This window comes from Rhinolophus hipposideros, assembly GCF_964194185.1.
Source record: "Rhinolophus hipposideros genome assembly, chromosome: 7".
Taxonomy (NCBI): Eukaryota; Metazoa; Chordata; class Mammalia; order Chiroptera; family Rhinolophidae; genus Rhinolophus; species Rhinolophus hipposideros.
Genome location: NC_138053.1, coordinates 26788920 through 26812376, shown reverse-complemented (window position 1 = coordinate 26812376; position 23457 = coordinate 26788920). Strand labels below are relative to the sequence as shown.

General features: G+C 34.6%; 1 protein-coding gene across 5 annotated transcripts in view; it reads left to right on the top strand.

Moving 5' to 3' along the window:
- The window catches only part of FER (FER tyrosine kinase), a 375071-nt gene that overhangs the window by 269276 nt on the left and 82338 nt on the right, over positions 1-23457 (top strand). For 3 of the 5 annotated variants that reach the window (XM_081054207.1, XM_081054206.1, XM_081054208.1), the window contains one exon: positions 10482-10605. In XM_081054207.1, the coding sequence (XP_080910333.1) occupies positions 10482-10605 (124 nt within the window). Of the gene's footprint in view, positions 1-10481; positions 11673-23457 lie in introns of those variants that run through there. The other 2 variants (XR_013993676.1, XM_081054209.1) reach the window with 1 other exon arrangement.

Genomic DNA, 23457 nt, shown 5'->3' with positions numbered 1-23457 from the left:
TTAAAATGAAGAAGATAAATTTATGAGGTGTTTTTTACCACAACTTTTTAAAAAGTGAAAAGGGCTCCTATTTATTTTGTGTTTTTTTTTCCTGGATACTGACAAAGTATATTTTAAAGTAATATTTTTATAATCTCATAGAAAATTTCTTAATCGGTGAGTATATTTCTGTTCAAAACCTTTGCATAAGTTAAATTCTGACTATGACCAACAAAAATGTAAAACTATGAAAATATAAATATACATTTCTAATTAACATAAATAATAGGATTATGTAATAGTTCTTATAGTCATTGATACCATTGATTTGGGGACCTCAATGTCTCTAAAATATCTAGCTTAAGATAAATTCAATTTCTAAAAATATCATTAGCTTTTATAAATATTTTTCTCTTATTGAATTTAAATGTACTTTTGAATGTATTTTTAACTCATATCTCTTTTTAAAAAATCTATCTAAGGAAGCTTGAATTGATGCTTTCTTTTTTTCTCTGCAGGTTTTCCTTTAACAGATTGAGGCATTGAAATAAACATTCCACTGGCTTTTCTTTTGTATCTAAAAAAAATGCCATTGTAGTATCTAAATATTTGAAGGGTGTTCCAGGGGGCTTTAGAGACAACATCTTATACACCTGATTTTCCTGTCTGTTCTTGTCTTTACACTTTAAATCAAAGGCAGCTTTGAGGGGCATAGAAAGGCACAAAATGGAAAACTGAATAGTTTGCCATGAAAGCAGGGAGGCAGACAGCCAGACAGTGGAACTTCTTTGCTTTGGTGGCAGACAGTGGGTTATGGATGGGACAGTGGTAGGGGATTTATACTCTCACTGTATATATATTTTTTTGTATGCAAATATGTGTATTAGCCTTAGAACATAAAATTAATTGGTGAATCTACCTTTTTAGCTTCCATTCTCAGCATTAAAAATAGCACTATTGAGACCTGGTTCAAAAAAACACAGTGAAAAGTAAAATCTTAGTTGAAAATATACAAAACAATCGTAAGAAGTATTTAAATGAAAGAGACTGTGGCAATCTGGAATACTAAGTAATACCTTAAAACAGGAGTTTGCAAACTTTCTGTACAGGGCCAAGTAAAATTTTTAGGCTTTGAAGCTCATTCAGTCCCTATATACAACTCTGCCATTGCAACATGAAAGTTTCCCTTGACAAACTGTGAAGAAACAAGTGTGGTGCTTTCCCAATAAAACTTTATTTACAAAAAGCAGGCAGTGCTGATTTTGGCCTGCGGGCCATACTTTACAAACACTTGCCTTAGAATTTCAATAATATCACCAAAATCACCACATTAGCAATAAATCAGGTAAATTCAGTTCCCTCCTCTATAATATGGAAACATCATTTCCAAAGTACATTCTAGTACTGACAATCTGAGGGTTTGGGAAAGCTGACTCTGGTGTGTGTAGTGGCAGCTCATGTAATGTCTGACAAGATTATAACTGGTGCCCCTTGAACCAGCAAGTTAAAAATACTGTGAAACGCACTCTTTTATTTCATAGAGCTGTTAGCATAACTTGTATCGAATTATATTCTCAAAGATCGTCTATAAAGGAGAAATGCAAAAGGTTCCCACTATTCTGCAATGTTAGCAGAACACGGCTATTCAGGAACCTTGTCTGAAAGGACTAGTGTCACGTAGTAACACAAATTGGGAAGACCAGACACTCGGCTCTGCGTTTGGTCTGGCTGAATTTCACTACTTAAGTACAAGCTGTTCAGTACGTATTTCTTTAAACAGAAGAAAATGGAATCAGGGAAGCCAGTATATTCTTGGAATCATTTTCAGTGTTTCATCTTCCTCATATTTCCTCACACCCTAATCCATTTCTAGCTTAGTCAGTCTTTTCAGACCTAATCTTCAGTCTTTCTTTGTTTCTTTTTTTTTTTCATTGAAGGATTTCAATTTATTTTATGCCATTCTAGGCTTAACATAAGGAGGGGAAAGCAATCAAATATGTCCAATGATAGAATGGGTACCTTGTGAGGAAGAAAATGTCTCATCAGTGAAAATAGTCAAGAAGATGTTGGAAGACATCTGTCATGGTTAATTTGTCACAGAGATTAGATTATATTTAAGGTATCTTCCAACTCTAAGACTGCATGAGTTTTTCTATCATTACTTTCAGGTGTACAAAACAACACAATGATTAGACATTTACACCCCTCACTAAGGAATCACCCCAATGAGTCCACTACCCATCTGACACTGTACATAGCTATTACAATACCATTATCTTTAGTCTTTCTTTGGATAATTCTTAGTATAAACCCTTCTCACCTCGACTGACATCGAGAGCATTCTCCTGGTTCATCTCTTTCTGTACAGTCCATCTCTCCTAGGTATACATATCCCACGTGTAGCAGTCAGTATCCTCTGCTTCTGTTTGCATTGCTTCTTTCTTCTTCAAGAACCTGTTTTGGCTTATCTCCTAGTATGTAAAATCTATTCTGTGTTTCACGGAACACAAGTTGAATTAACAGTCACTGTTTATGTTTAGCATATAGATTTTTCCCCTTATTTTTCATTATCTGGCTAATAGCCACAGCTTTCATCACAAGTTAAAAAGCATATGTTTATTTTTTTAAGTAAGAACTTTGAACAGCGACATAAATGGAGCCCCTCCACTAGCTCACTACAATTTATTATTTGCTTTGATTATTATCCTACTTTAACTGTATACATAAACACAACTAAACCACACTTATCAGGAGCAAATTCCTATCCTAAATAGAGCATGACTTACGTATTTTATATATCACTAGGGACTGATATCTCAATTTAATAAATTTTGAAGCTCTTTGAGGGCATACGATTTTGATATGATTCAGTGACAAGAAATCATTGGAGGTGTAGCCCTGATGATCCCTTTTCTCTAACGACAGATTGATGACTTAGTATTCTTGTTTATATAATCCTTAGAGCCCCATTAATGATGAACAATAGGTAAGACCAAATTTCCACAGCATGGAATAAGAAACCTTGAAGAGCTGTTGAGAATAACAGCCTTCTATTCTCTTAGTAAAAGTTGGCTGCAAAATAATAATAAAAGTTCTTTTTTACTGTGTCCTACTTGTTGCAGACATTTAATGTATATGTTATTCAATTCTCTAAATAATCTTCTGATACAGGTATTATTTTATCCATTAGGGATCTTTGAGTTGCTAGTACAGAAGATATATTAAAAATTACAGAGATTCTATTAGTTCACTTTATTGAAAAATCTAGAGGGAAGTCTCTTGAGGCAATGTTAGATCCCAAAACTCTTCTCTTTCCTTCATTCTTCTGCTTTCTATGGTGATAGCTTCATTTGAAGGCTGCCAATCCTTGTCGTACGTACCACGTGCTTGTACACTTCTGGCTGTAGACAATGCTTCTTTCTGAGTACTCTCTTAAAAACCAAAGTTTCTTTCACCCCTTAAGATCTCTCTGTAGTACCTCAGTGGCCCCTGGGCCTGTCCCTGAACCAGTCACTTGCATAGGGGAATGGACTTCACTGAATGAGCTAAGCCAGGCTAGGACCACCCTTACTGTTGAGGTTGCGGTTAAGGCTGTCCAAAAATGGGAAAGACAGTCCGTCTCCTAAAGGAAGGTGAGGTGAATGAAGGCCAACAGATGTTGTGCCCCAAACACCCAGTCCCTACTACGACTCCTTCCTCATTTTATATGAAAAATCAATAACAAGTTGTACTGTTATTTATTGTAAGTGTTATATGCTAGGCACATGCTTAGTACTTTAGATACATTTAGTCTTCAAAATTATTTTGAGACATGGAAATAGTCCTTGTTTTAAAGTTTAGAAAGATCAAACAACTTACCCAAGGCCACATAGCTAATCAGACCTAGGCCGGTCTGATTTCAATATTTTTGTTTTTTTCACCATGTCATGCTTTCCCTAGTAAACCAAAGTCAGCTACAAAAAACCTGTTAAGTGTTGTATGGTCTTAAAAATTCATTGCTGGTGAAGAATTCTAGAAAATCATCCATCCATCTTATCTTGCTTTAATATGCAGTCTAATCATACAGAAGTAGCCTTGTTGAGACACAGTTACAAAAGAGATGGTATTATCTTGTTTTGCCCATTTTGAACAAAAAAGATCCTTACTGCAATGGTCAGGTAGGGTACCCTGTGCTATATGCATATGAGAACACATACATGTAAATAAATGCACACTGTGTGTGTGCTGCATATATGATTATTGTGTGTATCACAAATTCTAAGAGAGTTTCTTTAACTTGGCACTTAATGAAAATGAAAAGAAGATGAGATTAAAGAAGCACATGCTGTCCTCTACAGCAACCCCCCAGTGAATACTAAGGACTACCTGGTCCGAGGTCTGTCTCCAGTTCTTTTTCACTTAATAGTAATAATCAAGCGCTGTGCCTAAGGGAACAGTTCTGGCCCAGTCTGAATTATTTTCTGGGTTTTCTAGTTCCATATTCTCTCCCCTGGGGAGTTTATTTCTTGCTCCAGGGTTCTTAGTATCTGTACTTACTCAGGGCTCAAGCTTTCAGTATGGAATCATAATTATTTAATTTTTCCTGGAGGCCTTGCTTCTTTCTCTACAGGATTCTCCAAGAAGCCGAGTAGGGCTGTGGAGTGGTGCAGCTCTGCTCCTTTACTGAGATCACTGTGTCTGAGGCTTGAAGAACTATAAACTGGAAACTAATATATATTTTTTTTCATTTTAAACTAGAAGTTTCTCTGAGAGAGAAATATTGTTGGATTAACTAAAAGACAATCAGGCATCCCTTCATCTGTATCTTTGGCTGTGTCACAATATTTGGAAATAGCTACATGTCCTTTCCTAGTACTTTACCTTTATTGACTTGGCACCACTTTTTAGCCAACTTTCAATGCCATTTCAATGTTGTCTTTTGTCTATTAATAGGTTATGCATTTGTTGTTTTACAGTCATCTACCAAGATGGCTTCTTTGAAAGTCATTTTTTGAAATGATGTAATGTCTAAGGCAGTAGTGTTACAGAAGTGTCTATCAAGATGAGCTGAGTCTTAAATATGCTCAGTTTTATTGTTGGAATTTAAAGAATTCATGGCATCCAGTAGGCGACATTGATACATATTTTAACATTTAGTAAGTGCTTAGAAAGCATAGTTCTAACCACTGGAGAAGGGCTAGTGAAGAAATGTTAAAATTAGTGAAAAATGAAAAACAAATTAATGAAAAATGGTCCTTCATGGGTAGCTTATAAGCTGCAAAAAAAGGAGATATATACACATTGTTTACACATTCATTCAAGAAATGTTCACTGAGGGGTTACTGCTTCGGGCATGGTGTGGTAGGTGCTGAAGTTACCGTATTGAACAGCAGACATACAGCAGAGGTACAGGGTTTGCAATCTGGGGGGTGCAAGGAGGATCGTACGAAGGAGTACATTTAAAAAGAGCCAGAAACAGATGGACAAGTGCTGAGTATGAACTAACTTGGGAAATAAATAATATTAGAATTCCACAGAACGCTAGAGTTATGTCATATGCTGCCTTAAATCAAATTCCAGAAAAGATGTTTCCACTTAAAAGTTATTCCACAGCTTAAACAAAATGCAGCTTCAAGGCAAGAAGGGTGCCCTTTTCCTAAAATAGACCCATATATATCTAACAAAAGAATTAATATATGTGAATATTGGTCCAAGGAATAACTTGAACTAAATATTGATTTCATGTCCATTTTAGCAGACATTTTGGTACTATGAAAATTGAGAAATTACTGGTTAATTTTGCTATTTACTGTTGCATTTCTGTGTTTTGTTCAGAAAATTAAGTTTAGCTTGATAGAAACTATTTCAATAATCTCACTAATTTAATACAGTTAATATTCTAAAAAAACAAAAGTAAACTGACACCATTAAAATTATTAATCATTTAGCTTATTAATTTTGTAAATGGTCCACCTAAATTTTTGTAACACTTGATTTGTGAATACGAGAAAAGTTTTGAAAAAGGGAACATTTAAGGAGAATTTGGCAGGTGCTTATTTTCTAGGTACTCTCACTAAAGAAAAAAAACATTATATCTTTACCTCTAGAATTGTTCAGTTTAAAGAAGCCAAGATCCCTGGTGAAGAGGATAAAAAAGATTAGGAAATGGCAATTAAAATGCTAATTTCTCTTGTAAAAATCTGACTTAAAATCTGAAAGCCTAATAGAATAGAGAAAGTGCGAACGATTATTTTTAGAGAGCAATCGTTCCAATATACTTTAACTTCTTTTTATAATGCAATACACTGTACACTAAGAAGGAAAAATAAGCCATACCCTTCAATGCTATATTAAGAATGAATGAACAGTTTAAGGCTACACTATTTAACATGATAATCACTAGCCATATGTAACTCCTGAGCCCTTGAGCTTTTGAAATGTGGCTAGTGCTTCTAAAAAACTGAATTCTGAATTTCATTTAATTTTAATTGATTTAAAAATTGATACATGATTCAATTATTGGACAAATTTAAGCATGTTTGGAACAACTCACATATATGAATCTACTTTTTTAACATTTTATGAAATCTAAATACGGACCAAATATTTCAGATGAAAGTTTGTGTCTAGATTGAGATGTCCCATAAATGTAAAACAAACACCATATATATATTTTTTAATTAATTAGATTTATTGGGGTGACAATTGAAAGTAAATTTACATAGATTTCAGGTGTACAATTCTGTATTATATCATCTATAAATCCCATTGTGTGTTCACCACCCAGAGTCAGTTCTCCTTCCATCACCGTATACTTGATCCCCCTTACCCTCATCACCCATCCCCCACCCCCTTACCCTCTGATAACCACTAAATTACTGTCTGTGTCTATGAGTTTTTGTTTCTCATTTGTTTGTCTTGTTCTTTTGTTGTTTTTGGTTTATATACCACACACATATCAGTGAAATCATAGGGTTCTCTGCTTTTTCTGTCTGACTTACTTCACTTAGCATTATACTCTCAAGATCCATCCATGTTGTCACAAATGCTCCTATATCATCTTTCCTTAACGCCGAATAGTATTCCATTGTGTATATGTACCACAACTTCTTTATCCATTCATCTATCGAAGGACATTTTGGTTGTTTCCATGTCTTGGCCACCGTAAACAAAGCTGCAGTGAACATTGGAGTACACGTGTCTCTATAGAGAAATGCTTTCAGCTTTTTGGGTAGATACCCAGGAGAGCGATTGCTGGGTCATATGGTAATTCTATTCGTAATTTCTTGAGGAACCTCCACACTGCCTTCCATAGCGGCTGCACCAATCTGCATTCCCACCAACAGTGTATGAGAGTTCCTTTTTCTCCACAGCCTCTCCAACACTTGTTACTATTTGTCTTGTTGATGATAGCCATTCTGACTGGGGTGAGGTGATATCTCATTGTGGTTTTCATTTGCATTTCTCTGATGATTAGCGAGGTTGAGCATTTTTTCATATGTCTATTTGCCATTTGTATATCCTCTTTGGAGAAATGTCTTTTCAAGTCCTCTGTCCATTTTTCAATTGGGTTGTTTGTTTTTTTGTTGTTGAGTTTCATGAGTTCCTTGTATATTTTGGCTATTAGCCCCTTATCGGAGGAACTGTTTGCGAAAATCTTCTCCCATTCAGTTGGTTGCCTCATTATTTTGTCAATAGTTTCTTTTGCTGTGCAAAAGCTTTTCAGTTTCATATAATCCCATTCGTTTATTTTAGTTTTTACTTCCATTGCCTTTGGAGTCAAATTCATAAAATGCTCTTTGAACCCAAGGTCCATAAGTTTAGTACCTATGTTTTCTTCAATGCAGTTTATTGTGTCAGGTCTTATGCTTAAGTCTTTGATCCATTTTGAATTAATTTTGGTACGTGGTGACAGATAGCAGTCCAGTTTCATTCTTTTGCACGTAGCTATCCAATTCTGCCAGCACCATTTATTGAAGAGGCTGTCTTTCCTCCATTGTATGTTTTTAGCTTCTTTGTCAAAAATTATCTGTCCATATTTATGTGGTTTTATTTCTGGGTTCTCAATTCTATTCCATTGGTCTATATGTCTGTTTTTCCTCCAATACCAAGCTGTTTTGATTATTGTAGCCCTGTAGTACAAGCAAAAATCAGGGAGTGTGATACCTCCAGCATTGTTGTTTTTTTTTAATATTGCTTTGGCTATTCGGGGTCTTTTGTGGTTTCAAACAAATCTGATGATTTTTTGTTCTATTTCTTTAAAAAATGCCATTGGGATTTTGATGGGGATTGCATTAAATCTGTATATGGCTTTGGGTAATATGGCCATTTTAACTATGTTGATTTTTCCAATCCATGAGCACGGAATGTCTTTCCATTTCTTTGTGTCTTCTTCAATTTCTTTCAAAAATGTCTTATAGTTTTCAGCATATAAATCCTTCACATCCTTGGTTAAGTCTATTCCTAGGTATTTTATTCTTTTTGCTGCAATTGCAAAAGGAATTGTTTTTTCTATCTCTTTTTCTGAGATTTCATTGTTGGTATATAGGAAAGCAATGGACTTTTGTACGTTGATTTTGTAGCCAGGAACTTTACTGTATTCATTGATGGTTTCTAATAGCTTTTTGGTGGCGTCTTTAGGGTTTTCTATATATAGCATCATGTCATCTGCAAAGAGTGACAATTTAACTTCTTCATTCCCAATTTGGATGCCTTTTATTTCTTTCTCTTGCTTGATTGCTCTGGCAAGGACTTCCAACACTATGTTGAAAAGCAGAGGTGATAGGGGACAACCTTGTCGTGTTCCTGAACGTAGAGCAAAGGGCTTCAGCTTTTCACCATTAATTATGAGATTAGCTGAGGGCTTGTCGTATATGGCCTTTATTATATTGAGGTATTTTCCTTCTATACCAATTTTAGTAAGTGTTTTAATCATAAATGGATGTTGTATCTTATCAAATGCTTTTTCTGCATCAATTGATAGAATCATATGATTTTTGTCCTTTATTTTGTTTATGTGATGTATCACATTGATGGATTTGCGAATGTTGAACCATCCTTGTGCCCCGGGGATGAACCCCACTTGGTCGTGATGAATAATCTTTTTAATGCATTGTTGTATTCGATTTGCTAGAATTTTGTTTAGGATTTTAGCATCTGTATTCATCAGAGATATAGGTCTGTAGTCTTCTTTTTTTGTGTTGTCCTTACCAGGTTTTGGTATCAGGGTAATGTTGGCCTCATAAAATGAGTTAGGGAGTACTGACTCTTCTTCAATTTTTTGGAAGAGTTTGAACAGGATTGGTATTAGATCCTCTTTGAAGGTTTGGTAGAATTCACTAGTGAAGCCATCTGGTCCAGGACTTTTGCTTTTGGGAAGGTTTTGGATGACTGATTCAATTTCATTACTGGTGATCGGCCTGTTTAGATTTTCCAGTTCTTCATGATTCAGCCTTGGAAGGCTATATGTTTCTAAGAACTTGTCCATTTCTTCTAAGTTATTAAATTTGGTGGCATATAGTCCTTCATAGTATTCTTGGATAATCCTTTGTATTTCTGTGGTGTCCGTGATAACTTCCCCTTTTTCATTTCTGATTTTGTTAATTAGTGTTTTGTTAATTACCATAGACTGGGTGGCTTAAGCAACAATTAATTTCTTCACAGTTCTGAAGGCTAGAAAGTCCAATTTTAAGGTTCTGGCCGATTTGATTTCTGGTGAGGTCTTTTTTCCTGGCTTGCAGATGGCTGCCGTCTGGCTAGGTCCTCACATAGTGGAGAGTGGCTCCACTGTAAATTTTGTAATACATGTTGCTGAACATTGTTGATCTATTGGCTAAAGAAAAAATACATTATTAAAATCAATTTCACCTTTTTGCTGTTGTTACTTTTTAAAATGTAACTACTAGTGAATTTAAAATTACTGTGTCTTGCGTTATATTTCTTTTTGACCATGCTGGTTTAAAGAGTTTCTCTATGAGATGACTGGAATCCATTTGATGTACAAAAATACAATCTGACTTGGCAAGTAAATCTTGTCAAAATCACAGCTTTCTTCCCCCCTCTTTCTGCTTCTACTATCAGTGATGGTATTGTAAATAATCTCATTTTTTTATCAATCACTAAATGTGATAACTAATTCAATATGATTTACTTTTTTGTTTAACTCATAATTGAAATATTTTATTTGGTATTAGAGACAATAAATTTTCTTAGGAAATTTCAGTCAAATTGGTGAGCAATTTTGAGTAGAAGAAGGTATGACTTTGTGTGAATATTATCACGTGTTGGGTAATATGCAATATGAAGCACTTAAAGTATTCAAATTGTATCTAGGAAAGTTTATGGTGTCTGCTTTCTAAAAAGATGTGCTCTTTTCGTATTTTATTTTATCCTCACCTTAAACATAATGGGCAGAAAGCATGGTCAAATGTGCAATGTGTTTTGTGAGGTATCTATATAAAATAGGTGATAAATGTGACTTTCATCATGTTTTTATCTCATTGTTCATCTGTCAATTCTTCTAGGAGGTGATTTCCTCTCCTTTCTGAGAAAGAAGAAGGATGAACTAAAACTGAAACAGTTAGTGAAATTTTCATTAGATGCTGCTTCTGGTATGTCGTATCTCGAGAGTAAAAACTGTATACACAGGTAAGGAGAACATTTTAAAAACATTTTCTCATTTTATTAGTGGAATGCTGGAAAGTGAAATATTTACTACGCTATAGCAATAATTTTTTTCCGCAAAACTTACATATTTTCTTTTTGGTTTTCATATTGTGTGTGGAAGCATTATTTGATAGTTGTTTATATAGTTTACAGAAACACTTGTTTTTCTGTCTTACCTGAGGTAAGTATAGCTGATTAGACAATGACTTAACCTACTAATTAAAATTTGTTTTATTATAATCATGAATAACATAGTGGTAAGATATACAAGTTAGTCATGTAAGCAGTTCCAGTCTTATAGCCAAATAACATTGCTTCATATGTTAACTGTACTTATTTTTCAAAGAAATTACTTATGAAGTCATGGAAAAACATAATAGTAAACAACAATTCATGGCAGCAAATTTGACCAAGGGTTAAATTTAGCACACTAGTTATTTCAAAGGAAATTTTAGAAAACTTTCTCTAATTAAGACCAGTGACCTAGTCTCGATGCTTTATGAACTGTGGTTATAAGAGCTTATAGCTGGAAATGTTCTTTATTCCTAAATGTCAGTACAATTTAAAATCTCTTGCAAAATTCATGTGAGATCCTAAATGTGGCTAAGTCTATATTATATAAGCAAAATGAAGTGGGCAATTGATGCAATTTTTATTCATTGGAAATAGTGCATAATACTTTTGAAACATCAAGCAGGGTTCATTATCTGATTGAACTATCATGGATTTTATCTAAGCGTGTTTAGTTACTAAGGTATATTTTTCACTGATGTGTTTCATTATGCAGCCTTTGACTTAACATTCTGGTGATGTTATAGATGCATAATTACAGCAAAACAAAGGTACCTTCACCTGACATACACACTTATTTGATCTTAATGGATTTTTTCCTAATGTAATTTCTCCCCCACATTTTGCTTAGTGTTCAGTTTTATTCTGAAACTAAAATTATGGCTATATTTCAAATATGGTTAAATGATTGCATATACAGAGGGTGCGAAAAAATGTATGCATATTTTAAGAAAGGAAAAAACTGTTTTAAAATTGTTAAAAAAAAAAAAAAACAAACCTCAGTATATATCAATAACAAAAGATGAATACAAGTCAAGTTTGACTTCTTCAATTCCAGGAGGAGGTGCTCAAAGTGGTGACCATCAGTGTAATTTTAATACATTTTTTTTCCTTTCTTAAAATGTGTATACATTTTTTTGTCACCTTTTGTATTTTAAAACATTTCAACAGGGATACTACTCTTCTGGAAATTAAGACACCTAAAACTAAGCCACTGTCATTCTATTTCTGTTTTACTTCCTACAAACAGAGATCAAATCACATTATAATAGATATTTTGAAAACCTTTAAAAAGCATTTGATTTTGGAGAAAAATTGCATTATTCTAATTTTATTAGATGAAAACACTTTTTGTTAAAAGTAACAAGAAGGATTTTTTCCTGTATTGAGAGGAAATCTATAATTTTGATTGCTCAAGTTGTTAAAGCTATGTTGGGTATCAGATTCTCTACTATAGTTATTCATTTTATCTCATATTTTCTTTTCAAATCATTAGACTATGGCTTTAAATCATAATAAATATACATTATTGACACTGCTTTACTAATTTGTCAGTTACCAGTAGCATTCTTTAATTTCTGTTGCATTGTGGTTGAGGGGAACTGTTGTTTCAATTTCTTGTTCCTTTTGTAGTTATTGCTTTTCTTGCAAACGGATGACTGTATATTTTTTAAGTGTATATATCATCAGAATTGAAATGGCAGTTAGCTTTTAAAAATTTATCCCACTCACCATATCATAACATTACCTGCTGTAATGTTATTTTTCCATTTTGCTTTTTAAGAATTTTCACAAATTTTTGAAAGTCAACCCATGTTTTACCACACAACCCATGCTTGTGCAAGGTCCTGTACAATATGCCTGCAGGGAAGGTTCCTGATTGAGTGTCTTGAGCAGTGTCTCTGAGAGCAGGTTTGAAAAATAGGTTTCAATGCCAAATTTCAGTGACTGTTAGTGGTTCTCTCTGTTGTGCATTGAGAAGGATTCCAGGATCAATAACAAAGATCCCAGTGATCGATTAGTCACATCTATCAGGCTGCTGATGAGCATTAAAGCCTAAGCCCCAATTTTGTCATCTGAAGCATTATGTTGTCATTTTCATTAATACTTTTCTTTCTTAACAGGATTTTTCTTACTGGTTATATTATAGCAACTGTTCTTTCTTGACATGATTTTTCTTACTAGGTCTATTATAGCAACAATATAATTTTTGTCTATAATTATTTCCATTGATATTTTCCAAACTATTTGCTATTTTTATTTTCCTTGTTAGTCATGGTTATTGAATGAATGTTATGTTTTATCTCTAGCCAGTGGTCTTTCTTTCATTACTCTTCAAACGTGTAACTGCTCTTTTGGATGAAATCATTTATTTTTTTCTTTTCGTTTTTGTACCTCACCAATACATGGCATTGTATTGAGAAAATAGCTCATTCTTTGGGTTGAATTTTTTATAGAAGTGATTTGTGCTATAAAACCTTGTTCCTTATGGAACTATTTCTGTGGTAGCAATAATGATTGCAGTGGAGTTTTAATTGATTTATAGTTAAAAGATACATTCAAGACATTTTTTTTCACCTAAGAAATGTCAAAAATATGTGTATAGTATTTATTACAGTGAAAAGTATTTTTCCTCATTGGAAAATTTCCAATGAGATTTTTCACAAATTAGTTAATCTAAAAGATGATTAAAAGTTGTATTTTCAAGTATTGAAGGAATGCACAAAGAGCCTCCCTTTACATCCCAAAATATTACTAAAATACATGTATGTCTGTGAATTATAAAGTCTTTGTCCCACAAATCAAAGCAAAAACATTTTAAGTGCTTTAAATTTTATATGAAGTTATAAATTTTATCCTGTTCACTGATTAGAAGTCACTGGAATTCAGTACTTGAAAATATTCCTCATTGTTTCTCCCCAAATAGTATCTTAACTATTGGGGGGACACGTTTTCTTTCTTTAGCTTTGTTTTATTGTTTTGATTACTATGAGAAGAGCAGAGCAATGTTTCATCATCGGTAAACATGTATGACAGCTATAAAATGGAAACAATTAATTGCATAAAGAAATAGCTTCCTTTTGGAAAATGTCCTTACAATTTCCATTTAACTTCCAGAAGAGTTCTCTTGATACTTATTCTAAGTTTCTAATTGAAACTATTTCTGTTTATAACTGAGAAGTGCTGAATATTTTGTGTTTCAGTTTAGTTGAGTTCAGCTGCATTTTCTCTAGAATTGTTTTATAAGCCAGTGTGAAATTTTCTTTCCTACTTGTACTTTATATGAATATTTGAAATACACTGATAACATTGGGGGGGCGTATGTGTTTACTTACAATGATATGTTATTAGATTGTTAGATGTCACTCTAGAAAAAGTATTAAACTTGATTAATTTTGACATTAAGTGGATTGCAGGTTGACATACTAGATTTAATAGTAATGGCATTTGTAGTTTTATTGCTGATGAATCCTACTGTGAGATTTATTTGTACTTGTGATTATTGCTAAGAGTTGGTTTTGTGCCATGTTCTTTGTTTGGTGTCCGTGGAAAGTGAAAAGAGGATCAACTCTTGATTACCATGTATTTGAGTTAGAGAGCAGAATCTGTGGGGAGTTTTGAAAGTATTTCTTAATTTCATGATATTCTATGGTATTGTCAATACCAGAAAACCTGGTTTTGAAGGAGTGATGTAGAATATGATTTGTTTTTCTAATTTTAAATCTTGTTCTGATTTCTCTTTGGTTTTGATTGCTCTACCACAATGATTTTTTGTTGTTCTTATGGAGTAAGCTAAACAACTCTACAAATTAAAGTATATAAGACTACATTTATTTGATTGTTAGTAAGGTGTTTTTTTTTCTTTTCCATTGAGAACAATGGTATTAGGTTGGTGCAAAAGTAATTGCAGTTTTTGCAATTGTTTTCAACATTTTAAACTGCAATTACTTTTGCACCAAACATATATGTCCAGTACATCACAAATGTGAACAGTTGCCTACTCCATGCCAGGGTAATATTAACATGAAAATCATGGTCCCTGCCTTTAGATGGGTGTAACAAAAAATACTACTACTACTACTACTACTACTACTACTACTACTACTACTAGTAATAAAAAGGGATAAAAGGGATAATCTATTTAGTGATAATGTGTATGAAATAGTAAGGGAGCAACTAATATCAAGAGGATCTAATAGAACTTGTCAGGATGAGGGCTAAGGTGGGAGTAATCATAGAAGGTTTTGCAGAGGATACTGTTTGAGACTTGATAGATGCGTGTGTTCTTGAATAGAAGGGGAAAGAATATTCCAGCTGAAGGAAACTTGTTTGCAAAGTTACCATTTTTCATTGAACTCCAAAAAGTTCAATATTGTAAGGATGGGAAGTCCAGAAGTCCTGGGGCTGGTTAGGTAAACAGGGTTATTCTCACCAAGGGCCATATATGCCATTTAAATTGGCTAAACTGTAGGAATGGCTAGCCATACATTTGAATAATTTTGAGCAAGTTCAATTGCTAGTTTGTAGCTGGAAAAGTGATTTAAACAAAATTTATAAAGCTCAGAAAAATGTATAATTTATGAACATATGTAGGTGTGGGACCAATTTTATTTTTCAGTTCCATTGGAAAAACAATTAGGAAAGCTAAAATTGCCCAGAAAAGAATAATATTTCATTTCACGTAAATATGTTCTAGAAGGAGATTGTTTCACCAGTTATTTTTGGTAAGGCTTAGGTATGTATACCTTTTAAGATACATGTAAGATGCTGATTCTGTCTTACTCGTGTTTTTATATTTTATGAAGCTAAAGATTTGGCCTGATACTTATCATTTACATTGTACCCAGTGATTCTTGAGGGTTTTGCTCTACTTTTTAACTGCATCTGATTACTTAGCCTCTGAACATTGCCTAAACTCTGAATGTACTGAAAAGGCGTTCTTGTGCTTAATGCATCTTCATATCAGTAAATGGTAAGATAAACCGAAAATATGCAAATGAAAATATTTTCTTTAATGTTTTTGAACCTTCAGCTTTTCTGTCTCTCGTGATCTGCCATATTTTCAATAAAAGTGACTTTAAGATCATGTTACAGAGTTAATGGAGACCCAGCAAGATTAAAATAAGGTCACCTAGACAATTAGTGGCAGGGCCCTGGCTAGGTCTTAGTGTGCTGGCTTCATTCTGACACATTTCCAGTCACCCCAGCACCATCCTTTTACTCTGTCTCATTCAAGCACCAGTAACCCTAACAACTGATAGTTATTGATGGCGTGCTGAGCATCAAGCACTATGCTAGCTTCGTGCTTTACATGCAATATCTGAGATGGTAAACTTCACGAGGGCAGTGATTTTTGCCTGTGTTATTCATGTTGGATTCCAAAATCCAGGAGCAGTGCCTGGCACCTAAAGGTGAATGAATGAATCCTCGAAACAACAGCAGGTACTGTTATCAGGCCCATTTTACACAGGAGGAAACTGATGGTTACAGAGCCTAAGTATCTTACGTGAGAAAATATTCAAAGAAAGGATATATTCAGATCCAGGATGTGGACCCCAGTAATGTGGTTCTAGAACCCACACCCTGAATCACTACACTGGACTTCACTGTCTTCCATGAGAAATGTATCTTCTGACCAATTAGGAGATTCGGGGCAGGCAGCCAGATGGCATTTGGTGTAATGGCTCAGCTTGTATTTAACATCTGGACTCTTTATGATCATGAGTTAAAACAGAAGAGCATACTGAAGCCTGTGAAATGTAATTTTAGAAAGATACCAAGGTGGTTTTCTGTTGTTTTTTTAAATGAGCAGTTGCTGAAATGCAGCAGTATTTTGTGATTGCTTCTCCACTTAATTAGAGCTTGAAAATTTTTTTCATGTTTTTATACACTATTGTTTACATACTCCCTTCTGCTTTATCTGTTAATTAAAAAGACAGGATTAGCATAGAAATGTGATAATCTCAGTTAGTTGACTAAGCATTGATGACTGATTTTCTTGTTCCAACATTTGATTATAATTTTGAATATATTAAGCTGCACTTTTATTTTTAGCTTCTAAACCAATTTTGCTACAATAGAGTACTGTTCAATGATTTAAATGTGTCAAAAGCACACAGTCCTTCACTAGTTTGTCCTTTTTTTCTAGAGCGGTTTGGTATTTGCATACGCAGTATGATTATACAAAAGATATCACGAGAACACCTTTCTAAAAATTATTTATCCTGCTACTTTATTCAGTGTCAGAATTTCCCATCACTAGTTTCATTTTAATTAAGGATTTTTCCCTAGTCACATGTATGCTTCCAGGAATGAAAAAGGAGGCCTTCTCTTATATTAGAATCAATTAACATGTTGATTTGAGTTCATGTACCAGAGTATCTAGCTGCTTATTTAGAAAACAAAATTGAGGGATTTGAGGTAAAAGGTCAGAGGATAGATAAGTTTTGATTTATGGTTACTGGTAGGAAAGATGCAGCACATATAAGACTTCAGGAATTCAGGGCAGTTCAGTCAGCAGAAAGAAAGTCCTTGAGAGTGAGAGGAAAGGAGAATAAGGGGAGAGGAATACATTAAAGCTATTTCATAGTTTGGGCAGGGCTAGTCTTGTTTTATGTTAGATAGAAATGATGAACACTGGCCTATACCTCATTCTCTATGATTTCTGACTCAGTTAATTACAATAAGTATATTTCTGGCTCAGAATGTCACAGTGATCTTTTACATTAAACAAATACAAATGGTTAGGGTGCCATTTTCTCTTAGGGTCTATTTGATCACGAGGAACAGAAAGTGCTTAAGCGAACTGAAGCCCTTGGAAATGTATTGTAAGAAAATAGAGTGATCTTTCAGAACCCGGTAACAGGAAGCTCAGCAAGGCTTGGGAGTCGTTAGCCTCAGGAACCAGGCAGGAGCCATGGGCCAAGGCACCACGTCTTTCTGTGTTTCCCTCTCAGTTCACTTGGTCTTGAATTATTTCTTCTTGCTATGTTACTGCTGCATTTCCCTCTTGCTCTGAAGACGACATTCCTCTGCCCCATTTGCCAAGGACAGTCATGTGACGTTTGAGTCACTATAACCTTCCAGGCCTAGCATCTTCAGATAATTAGTCGTTTAGAATTGATAAACCCAGCTTATGTTAGGTGTCTACCTCTTTTTTAATCAATAATATGGCTGGACAGGAAAGAGAATGCAGGGTCCCTGTTACATAGATTTACAGGAGCTGGTCTCTGTGTGTGAGGAGATAATTCTCAGAGGATGAGACATGTACTGCGCAGCCTCCCCGAAAGATGGCTATCGTGCACTCACTGAGTGTTTACTATTTGGCAAAACATTCATTAACTTATTTAGTCCGCATATTCCTATGAGGATGGTACCATTTATCTGCATTTCACAGTAGAACAAATTAAGCCACACAAAAACGTAAGTAACTTGTCCAATGTCATCCAGCTGGTAACAGGAAAGTCCGAATCTAGCTCACATTAATGACAAAGCCTGTGAAGCTAATCAAAACGTTTAAACTGTGTTGCAGATATATTTTCCAGTTTCTTCCTTTTTATGGATATCAACCATGTGGACATCTCTCTTACAGCACAAAACTTAAAACCATTTGTTAAATGAGGATTTACAGATAACTTCATTGTAGGAAGAAGAATCCTTTATATTATAGGTCTTACCTCCTTATTTTCCTGGATGATTCATTTCCACACAGTCCCATGTATAGGGCTGTCAGGTTGACTTTTTCCTACACTTGGTGCATGTTCTCTTCTTGACTCCAGCTGATAGAGTCCATACAACCGCAGGAGATCGTCTCCAAACCAAGGAGATATGGGTGACCATTGGTTGAATTCAGGTTCTCAAGTCAAACCTGATTTATGCTAAAACAGCTAGCTTTTTCTAGTTAGGCTTAGTCAAATGGAAATATTGGCTTCTGAGGACTCCATTAGAACACAGACGATACAGAAACAAGGTTAACCTTCTAGTTTATCCCTCTCTCTGGCCTCCAAGGTAGGAGCAGAGCAGTGAGGGAACCGTAGAACCCTAGGCTGTGCCATGTACTAGGCATTGATTCATCTCAGTTATTTTAAGAATTATTAGGGGTTCCCCCCCCAATTTTTGGTTTTAAATCTTTTCTTTTGAATTTTATTTTATAAAATACAAAAGCACTATGAGAAGCCCTTTTCATTCCCATGTTTCCATTTTAAAGTGTTACTGTGCCAATCCAGACTGTGTCTGCATTCCCTACTCTAATAGCCATGAAACCTAGCATTTGCAGAGCCATTTAGCAACTTCAGCGTAGTGATTAGATCACAGATTTGGCATCAGAATGCTCTGTGTTTCATTCCTGGCTTATTACAACATATCAGCTTATTTTTTGTCTGTCCTTACTATGACCTGACATTTATTTTATTTATATCTACATATATGTGTGTGCATATATGTATATGCACAACAGTGATATATATCTACATATATACATATATTATATACATATACCTATAAATACACATATACGCATATACATATAAATAAAATACTGGTCTACTTTTTAATGTCTATCTCTCCTCACTAGGATAAAAGCTCCATGAAGATACTGACATTATTTTGTTCATTCCTCAATACAAAGAACCATTACCAGCATTTATTTGGTGCTCAGTACAAATTTGTCAAATGGCTCAATGAATGAAGTTACCTCTATGCTTCTGTTTCTTCCAATATGAAATGAAGATCATCTCTCTGACAGTGACTTGGGTTAAAGAAGGCAAGGATATGTGAGTAGGAAAGGAGCATCTCAGGTCTCAGGGCTCTCCACTAGGAAATATCTGCACAGCATTTCATGGGGACTGCAGCTTAGCAAGAAGAGACCACATTTGTTTATACCATTGTAAGATTGGAGTCAGTTGTTTATTTAGCCAAAGATACAGAAACTTTTCAGGAAAGGATGGCAACGTAAAGCAAGAGCAAATGCAGGATATCTCAGTTCACTTTACCATGGTCCCCAGAGTTTCTAACAATAATGCTGTCTGAATAGGACAGGACCTTGCTGAATCTGAGACGCTCGTTTTCCTGATAGTATTATGGTGTAGAGCTTACAACACCATTCTTGGAGTACTTATACATCTGTGTAAATTTGTCTAATGTAATGTTTTAAACATCGGGCTCTTCTGATTCTTGTAGCAAATGTGGTGTCAGCAGGCCACATTCTGATCCTGAGAAAAAGAGCAAAGTTAAAGCCTCAGTATCTCTAGGCAGCTTATGTCGATCTCCAGCCCATTTCTCCACATCGGCTACCTTATTTTCACTACCCTTTAGCTATGTGTTCCCAGTCCCGAGCATGTGTGGGCCAGATGCTCCTTTAGATACTGTGGCTACAGTGGTGTAGGGGAGGAAAAATACTTTTCCCTCTACCCTTCTAGGTTCTTGGTTGAGACCCCTCCCCCCCACACTGTAATAAAAGACAGATTAATAGAATAAAAACAAACCTAAGTGTAATAACATGTATTTCTCCTGTAGACATGGCAGATACCCAGGAAAACTGAGTAACTCCCCCAAATGGCCCAAGCCACCACCTCAAATACCATCTCCAGCTAAAAAGCAAAAAAAAAAAAAAAAAAAAAAAAAAAATGTTGGGGTTGGGGAAGGCCAATTATTATGTATGGGAGGTTACCAGGAAAAGCACAGTAAACAAGGGTATGGTTGTTCTGCAGATTTAAGTTGTTGTCTCCATTGATAAGTTTCTAGAGATTTAATCATTACCCTCTTCTTGATACTACAAATGGAGATTTTCCTTATAAATGTAAATGTCTCTTACGAAAGTGTAACTTCTCAGTTTTCAGAGCTTCTCCTGTGTGTGCTGCTTCTTAAAAACAATCAGCTCAAAATCTTATGCCAAAGACGTGCATTTTGGGGTGGCAAATTCTGTTCTCCTTTAGTGGTGAATGAAACAAAGCTCTGCCATTATGGAGATTGCACAAGTGAGGGGAAGCAGATAATAAATGTATTTTTAAAAAAATAGTAAGCATGAAATATACCACATGGTGATAAATGATAATTGAGAGTAATAAACTAGGATAAAAGGGAATGGGAGTGTGGGGGCGGGCACTATTTTATATAGAGTGGTAAGAGAAGACCCACTAGAGAGAAAGGAGTGAGCCATGTAAATACTGGTGGGAAGAATCTTCTTAGGAATGAGGTGTGATCAAAGAAAGACAAGAAGGGAGACAAAAAAATGAGGTTAGATAGTTATTAGGTGGCTAGGTCATGCAGGTCTTGAAAAGGGCTTTGCTTTTAATCTGTATTAGATGGGGGCCTTTGAGGAATGACTTGAGGTTTTTGAAGAATCAGTTAATTCTTTTTTGAAACTACTGTGTTTCCCCGAAAATGCTCCATTTGGAGCAAAAATTAATATAAGATCTGGTCTTATTTTACTATAAGACTGGTCTTATGTAATACAATATAATATAATATGTAATGTAATGTAATATAATATAATATAATATATAATACTCGGTCTGATATTAATTTTTGCTCCAAAAGACATGTTAGAGCTGATTGTCCAGCTAGGTCTTATTTTCAGGAAAACACGGTATAAGGGGGCAAGTGCAGAAGCAAAAAGACCAGTTAGAGAGCTATTGAAATAATCTAAATGAAAGACAGTGGGAGTTGGAGTAGGATATGTTAGTAGTGGAGTAATGGCCAGATTCTGGATGTATGGTGAAGGTAGCCGCATCAGGATTTGCTAATATATATAATATGTAACAGAAAGAGGGAGTGAAAGATGACTTCATATTGTCACAGAGACTTCAAACAACGGTCTTTCTCTATTATTAATTCGGGTCACTCTGTGATACTCTCCAATGTTTTATTTTCTATCATTTTAATGATATTACTTCAAACCGTAATCAACAAAACCAAAGCATAACACTTAGTTTCCTTTTACTGGGAGCCTACTAGGTGCTAAGAATTGGGCTAGTCCTGGTGATACAGCCAAGAATGAACAGAGTAGCACTCTGGCATTTTCATGTTCCTACACTTACATTATAACTCTTGCAATGGAAAACAAATAAAGGAAATGACCTTGAAATGAATGGCACTCAAGATCTGATCTGCCGTTGTTTGCATTTAAATTGGACATTTTACAAATAAGCTATCGATCCCTTAAAAAGTGTTCCTTGCAAATAGTCTCCTAATCCATAGACCCATTCATTTAAAGAGATAAGTAAAATTGAATGTATGCATAATTTATAGTGGGTAATATTTTCCCCCTGGGGCCTCTGGTTTTATGGCTTGTAGATTAACATAATTAATTATTATTTACAGGAATTAATAACTCAGTAGTGTTACTAGTAAATAATGCCAACGGATCATGACTGATTCTTGGAGAATTAATGTCATTTCTAGAACTAATGTGACATGAAAGAAAAGATGTTATTCACTTGTATTATGTTTATATAAAAGGCCATTTCCTTCTAATGTAAGATTATGTACTATTACTGCCCACCCCCCAAACCTTGTTGTTTAATTCCATCCTTGCTCTTTTAGAAAATGACATGCAAATATAATCAACTGTAATTTGCATTTATGTAAGAGCTTTCAACTGAAAGCTAAGTTATTTAAAAGTATGACAGCATTTTATCAAATAAACATAGAATTTTAAAATTAAAAAAAAAAAAAAAAAAAAAGATAAAATGACTGACCTCTCATAGTAAATATTAAATTCTTTTATAAAATAGCTTAGAATAGTTACTCTCTGTGGTCTGGTACACTTATTTCTACTTTTTTATGTACAGATATTTTTATTTTGGAAAGGAAACACGTGCCTATTTTGTGTTCTTAAATTGACCTTTCTAATGCTGACTTTTCATTTCACAGTTGAATTGCTCTTTGTAGGGAAGGAAATAGTGCAGATTTTCTGTGAACATTTTTCAGTGGGTACTTTTCACATAGTAGGAGTTTGATAAGCATCTAACATGAATGAATGAGTGAATGAATGAATGAATGAATGGGTGAATAAATGAAATGAGTCTTTTATCTGCTGTCCAAAGTGCTGATTGAATGTCATCAGATGACTAAGGACTTTCTAGAAAACTAATCAAATTGTTCACCCATAAATACTTATCTTCCATTCTTATTTTTCACTTCATTCATTTCTTTATAATGCATAAAGGAGGAAAGAAGTAACTATATCTGATGCTAACCTGTATGTATTATGCAAATGGACCAAAATTCTTTTTCTCTCATGAGTTTGTATGAAGGATTTAAGATGCTTAGGGCATTTTTTAAAAAATGTCTCAATGTGGTTATTCCAAAGACCATATCAGTCCTCTTCTCAAAATACTGCCATCCTCCAAGACTCAAAAAAGGTGAATACTATCCTGTTTCAATCTATTTTTCATCTAACAGTATTTATTTGTTGTATTACCTGGTCCTATCTCAGACAATGATCAGGGCTTAAGAAAGCAGCAATAGTTGATAACATGCCAGAAACTATTAATTTGTAACATACGCTTTGAAATAATTGGCAGTAAACAACAGATGTGTTATGTATTAGGGTGCTCAGTAGGCACATGTTTCCTTTAGCCTCTCTCCCTTACCTTCCCTCTGTCCATTCATTAGATACATAATGTGAGAACATGAATGCTGTGGCTAGAAAAGTGCCAGGGTATTTAGTTCATTACCATTTAAGATAGCATATAACAAGTAACTTTAATTCTCAGTAAGTAATATTTCTCCCTTCATTCTTAAAATTTCCATTATTCCTTT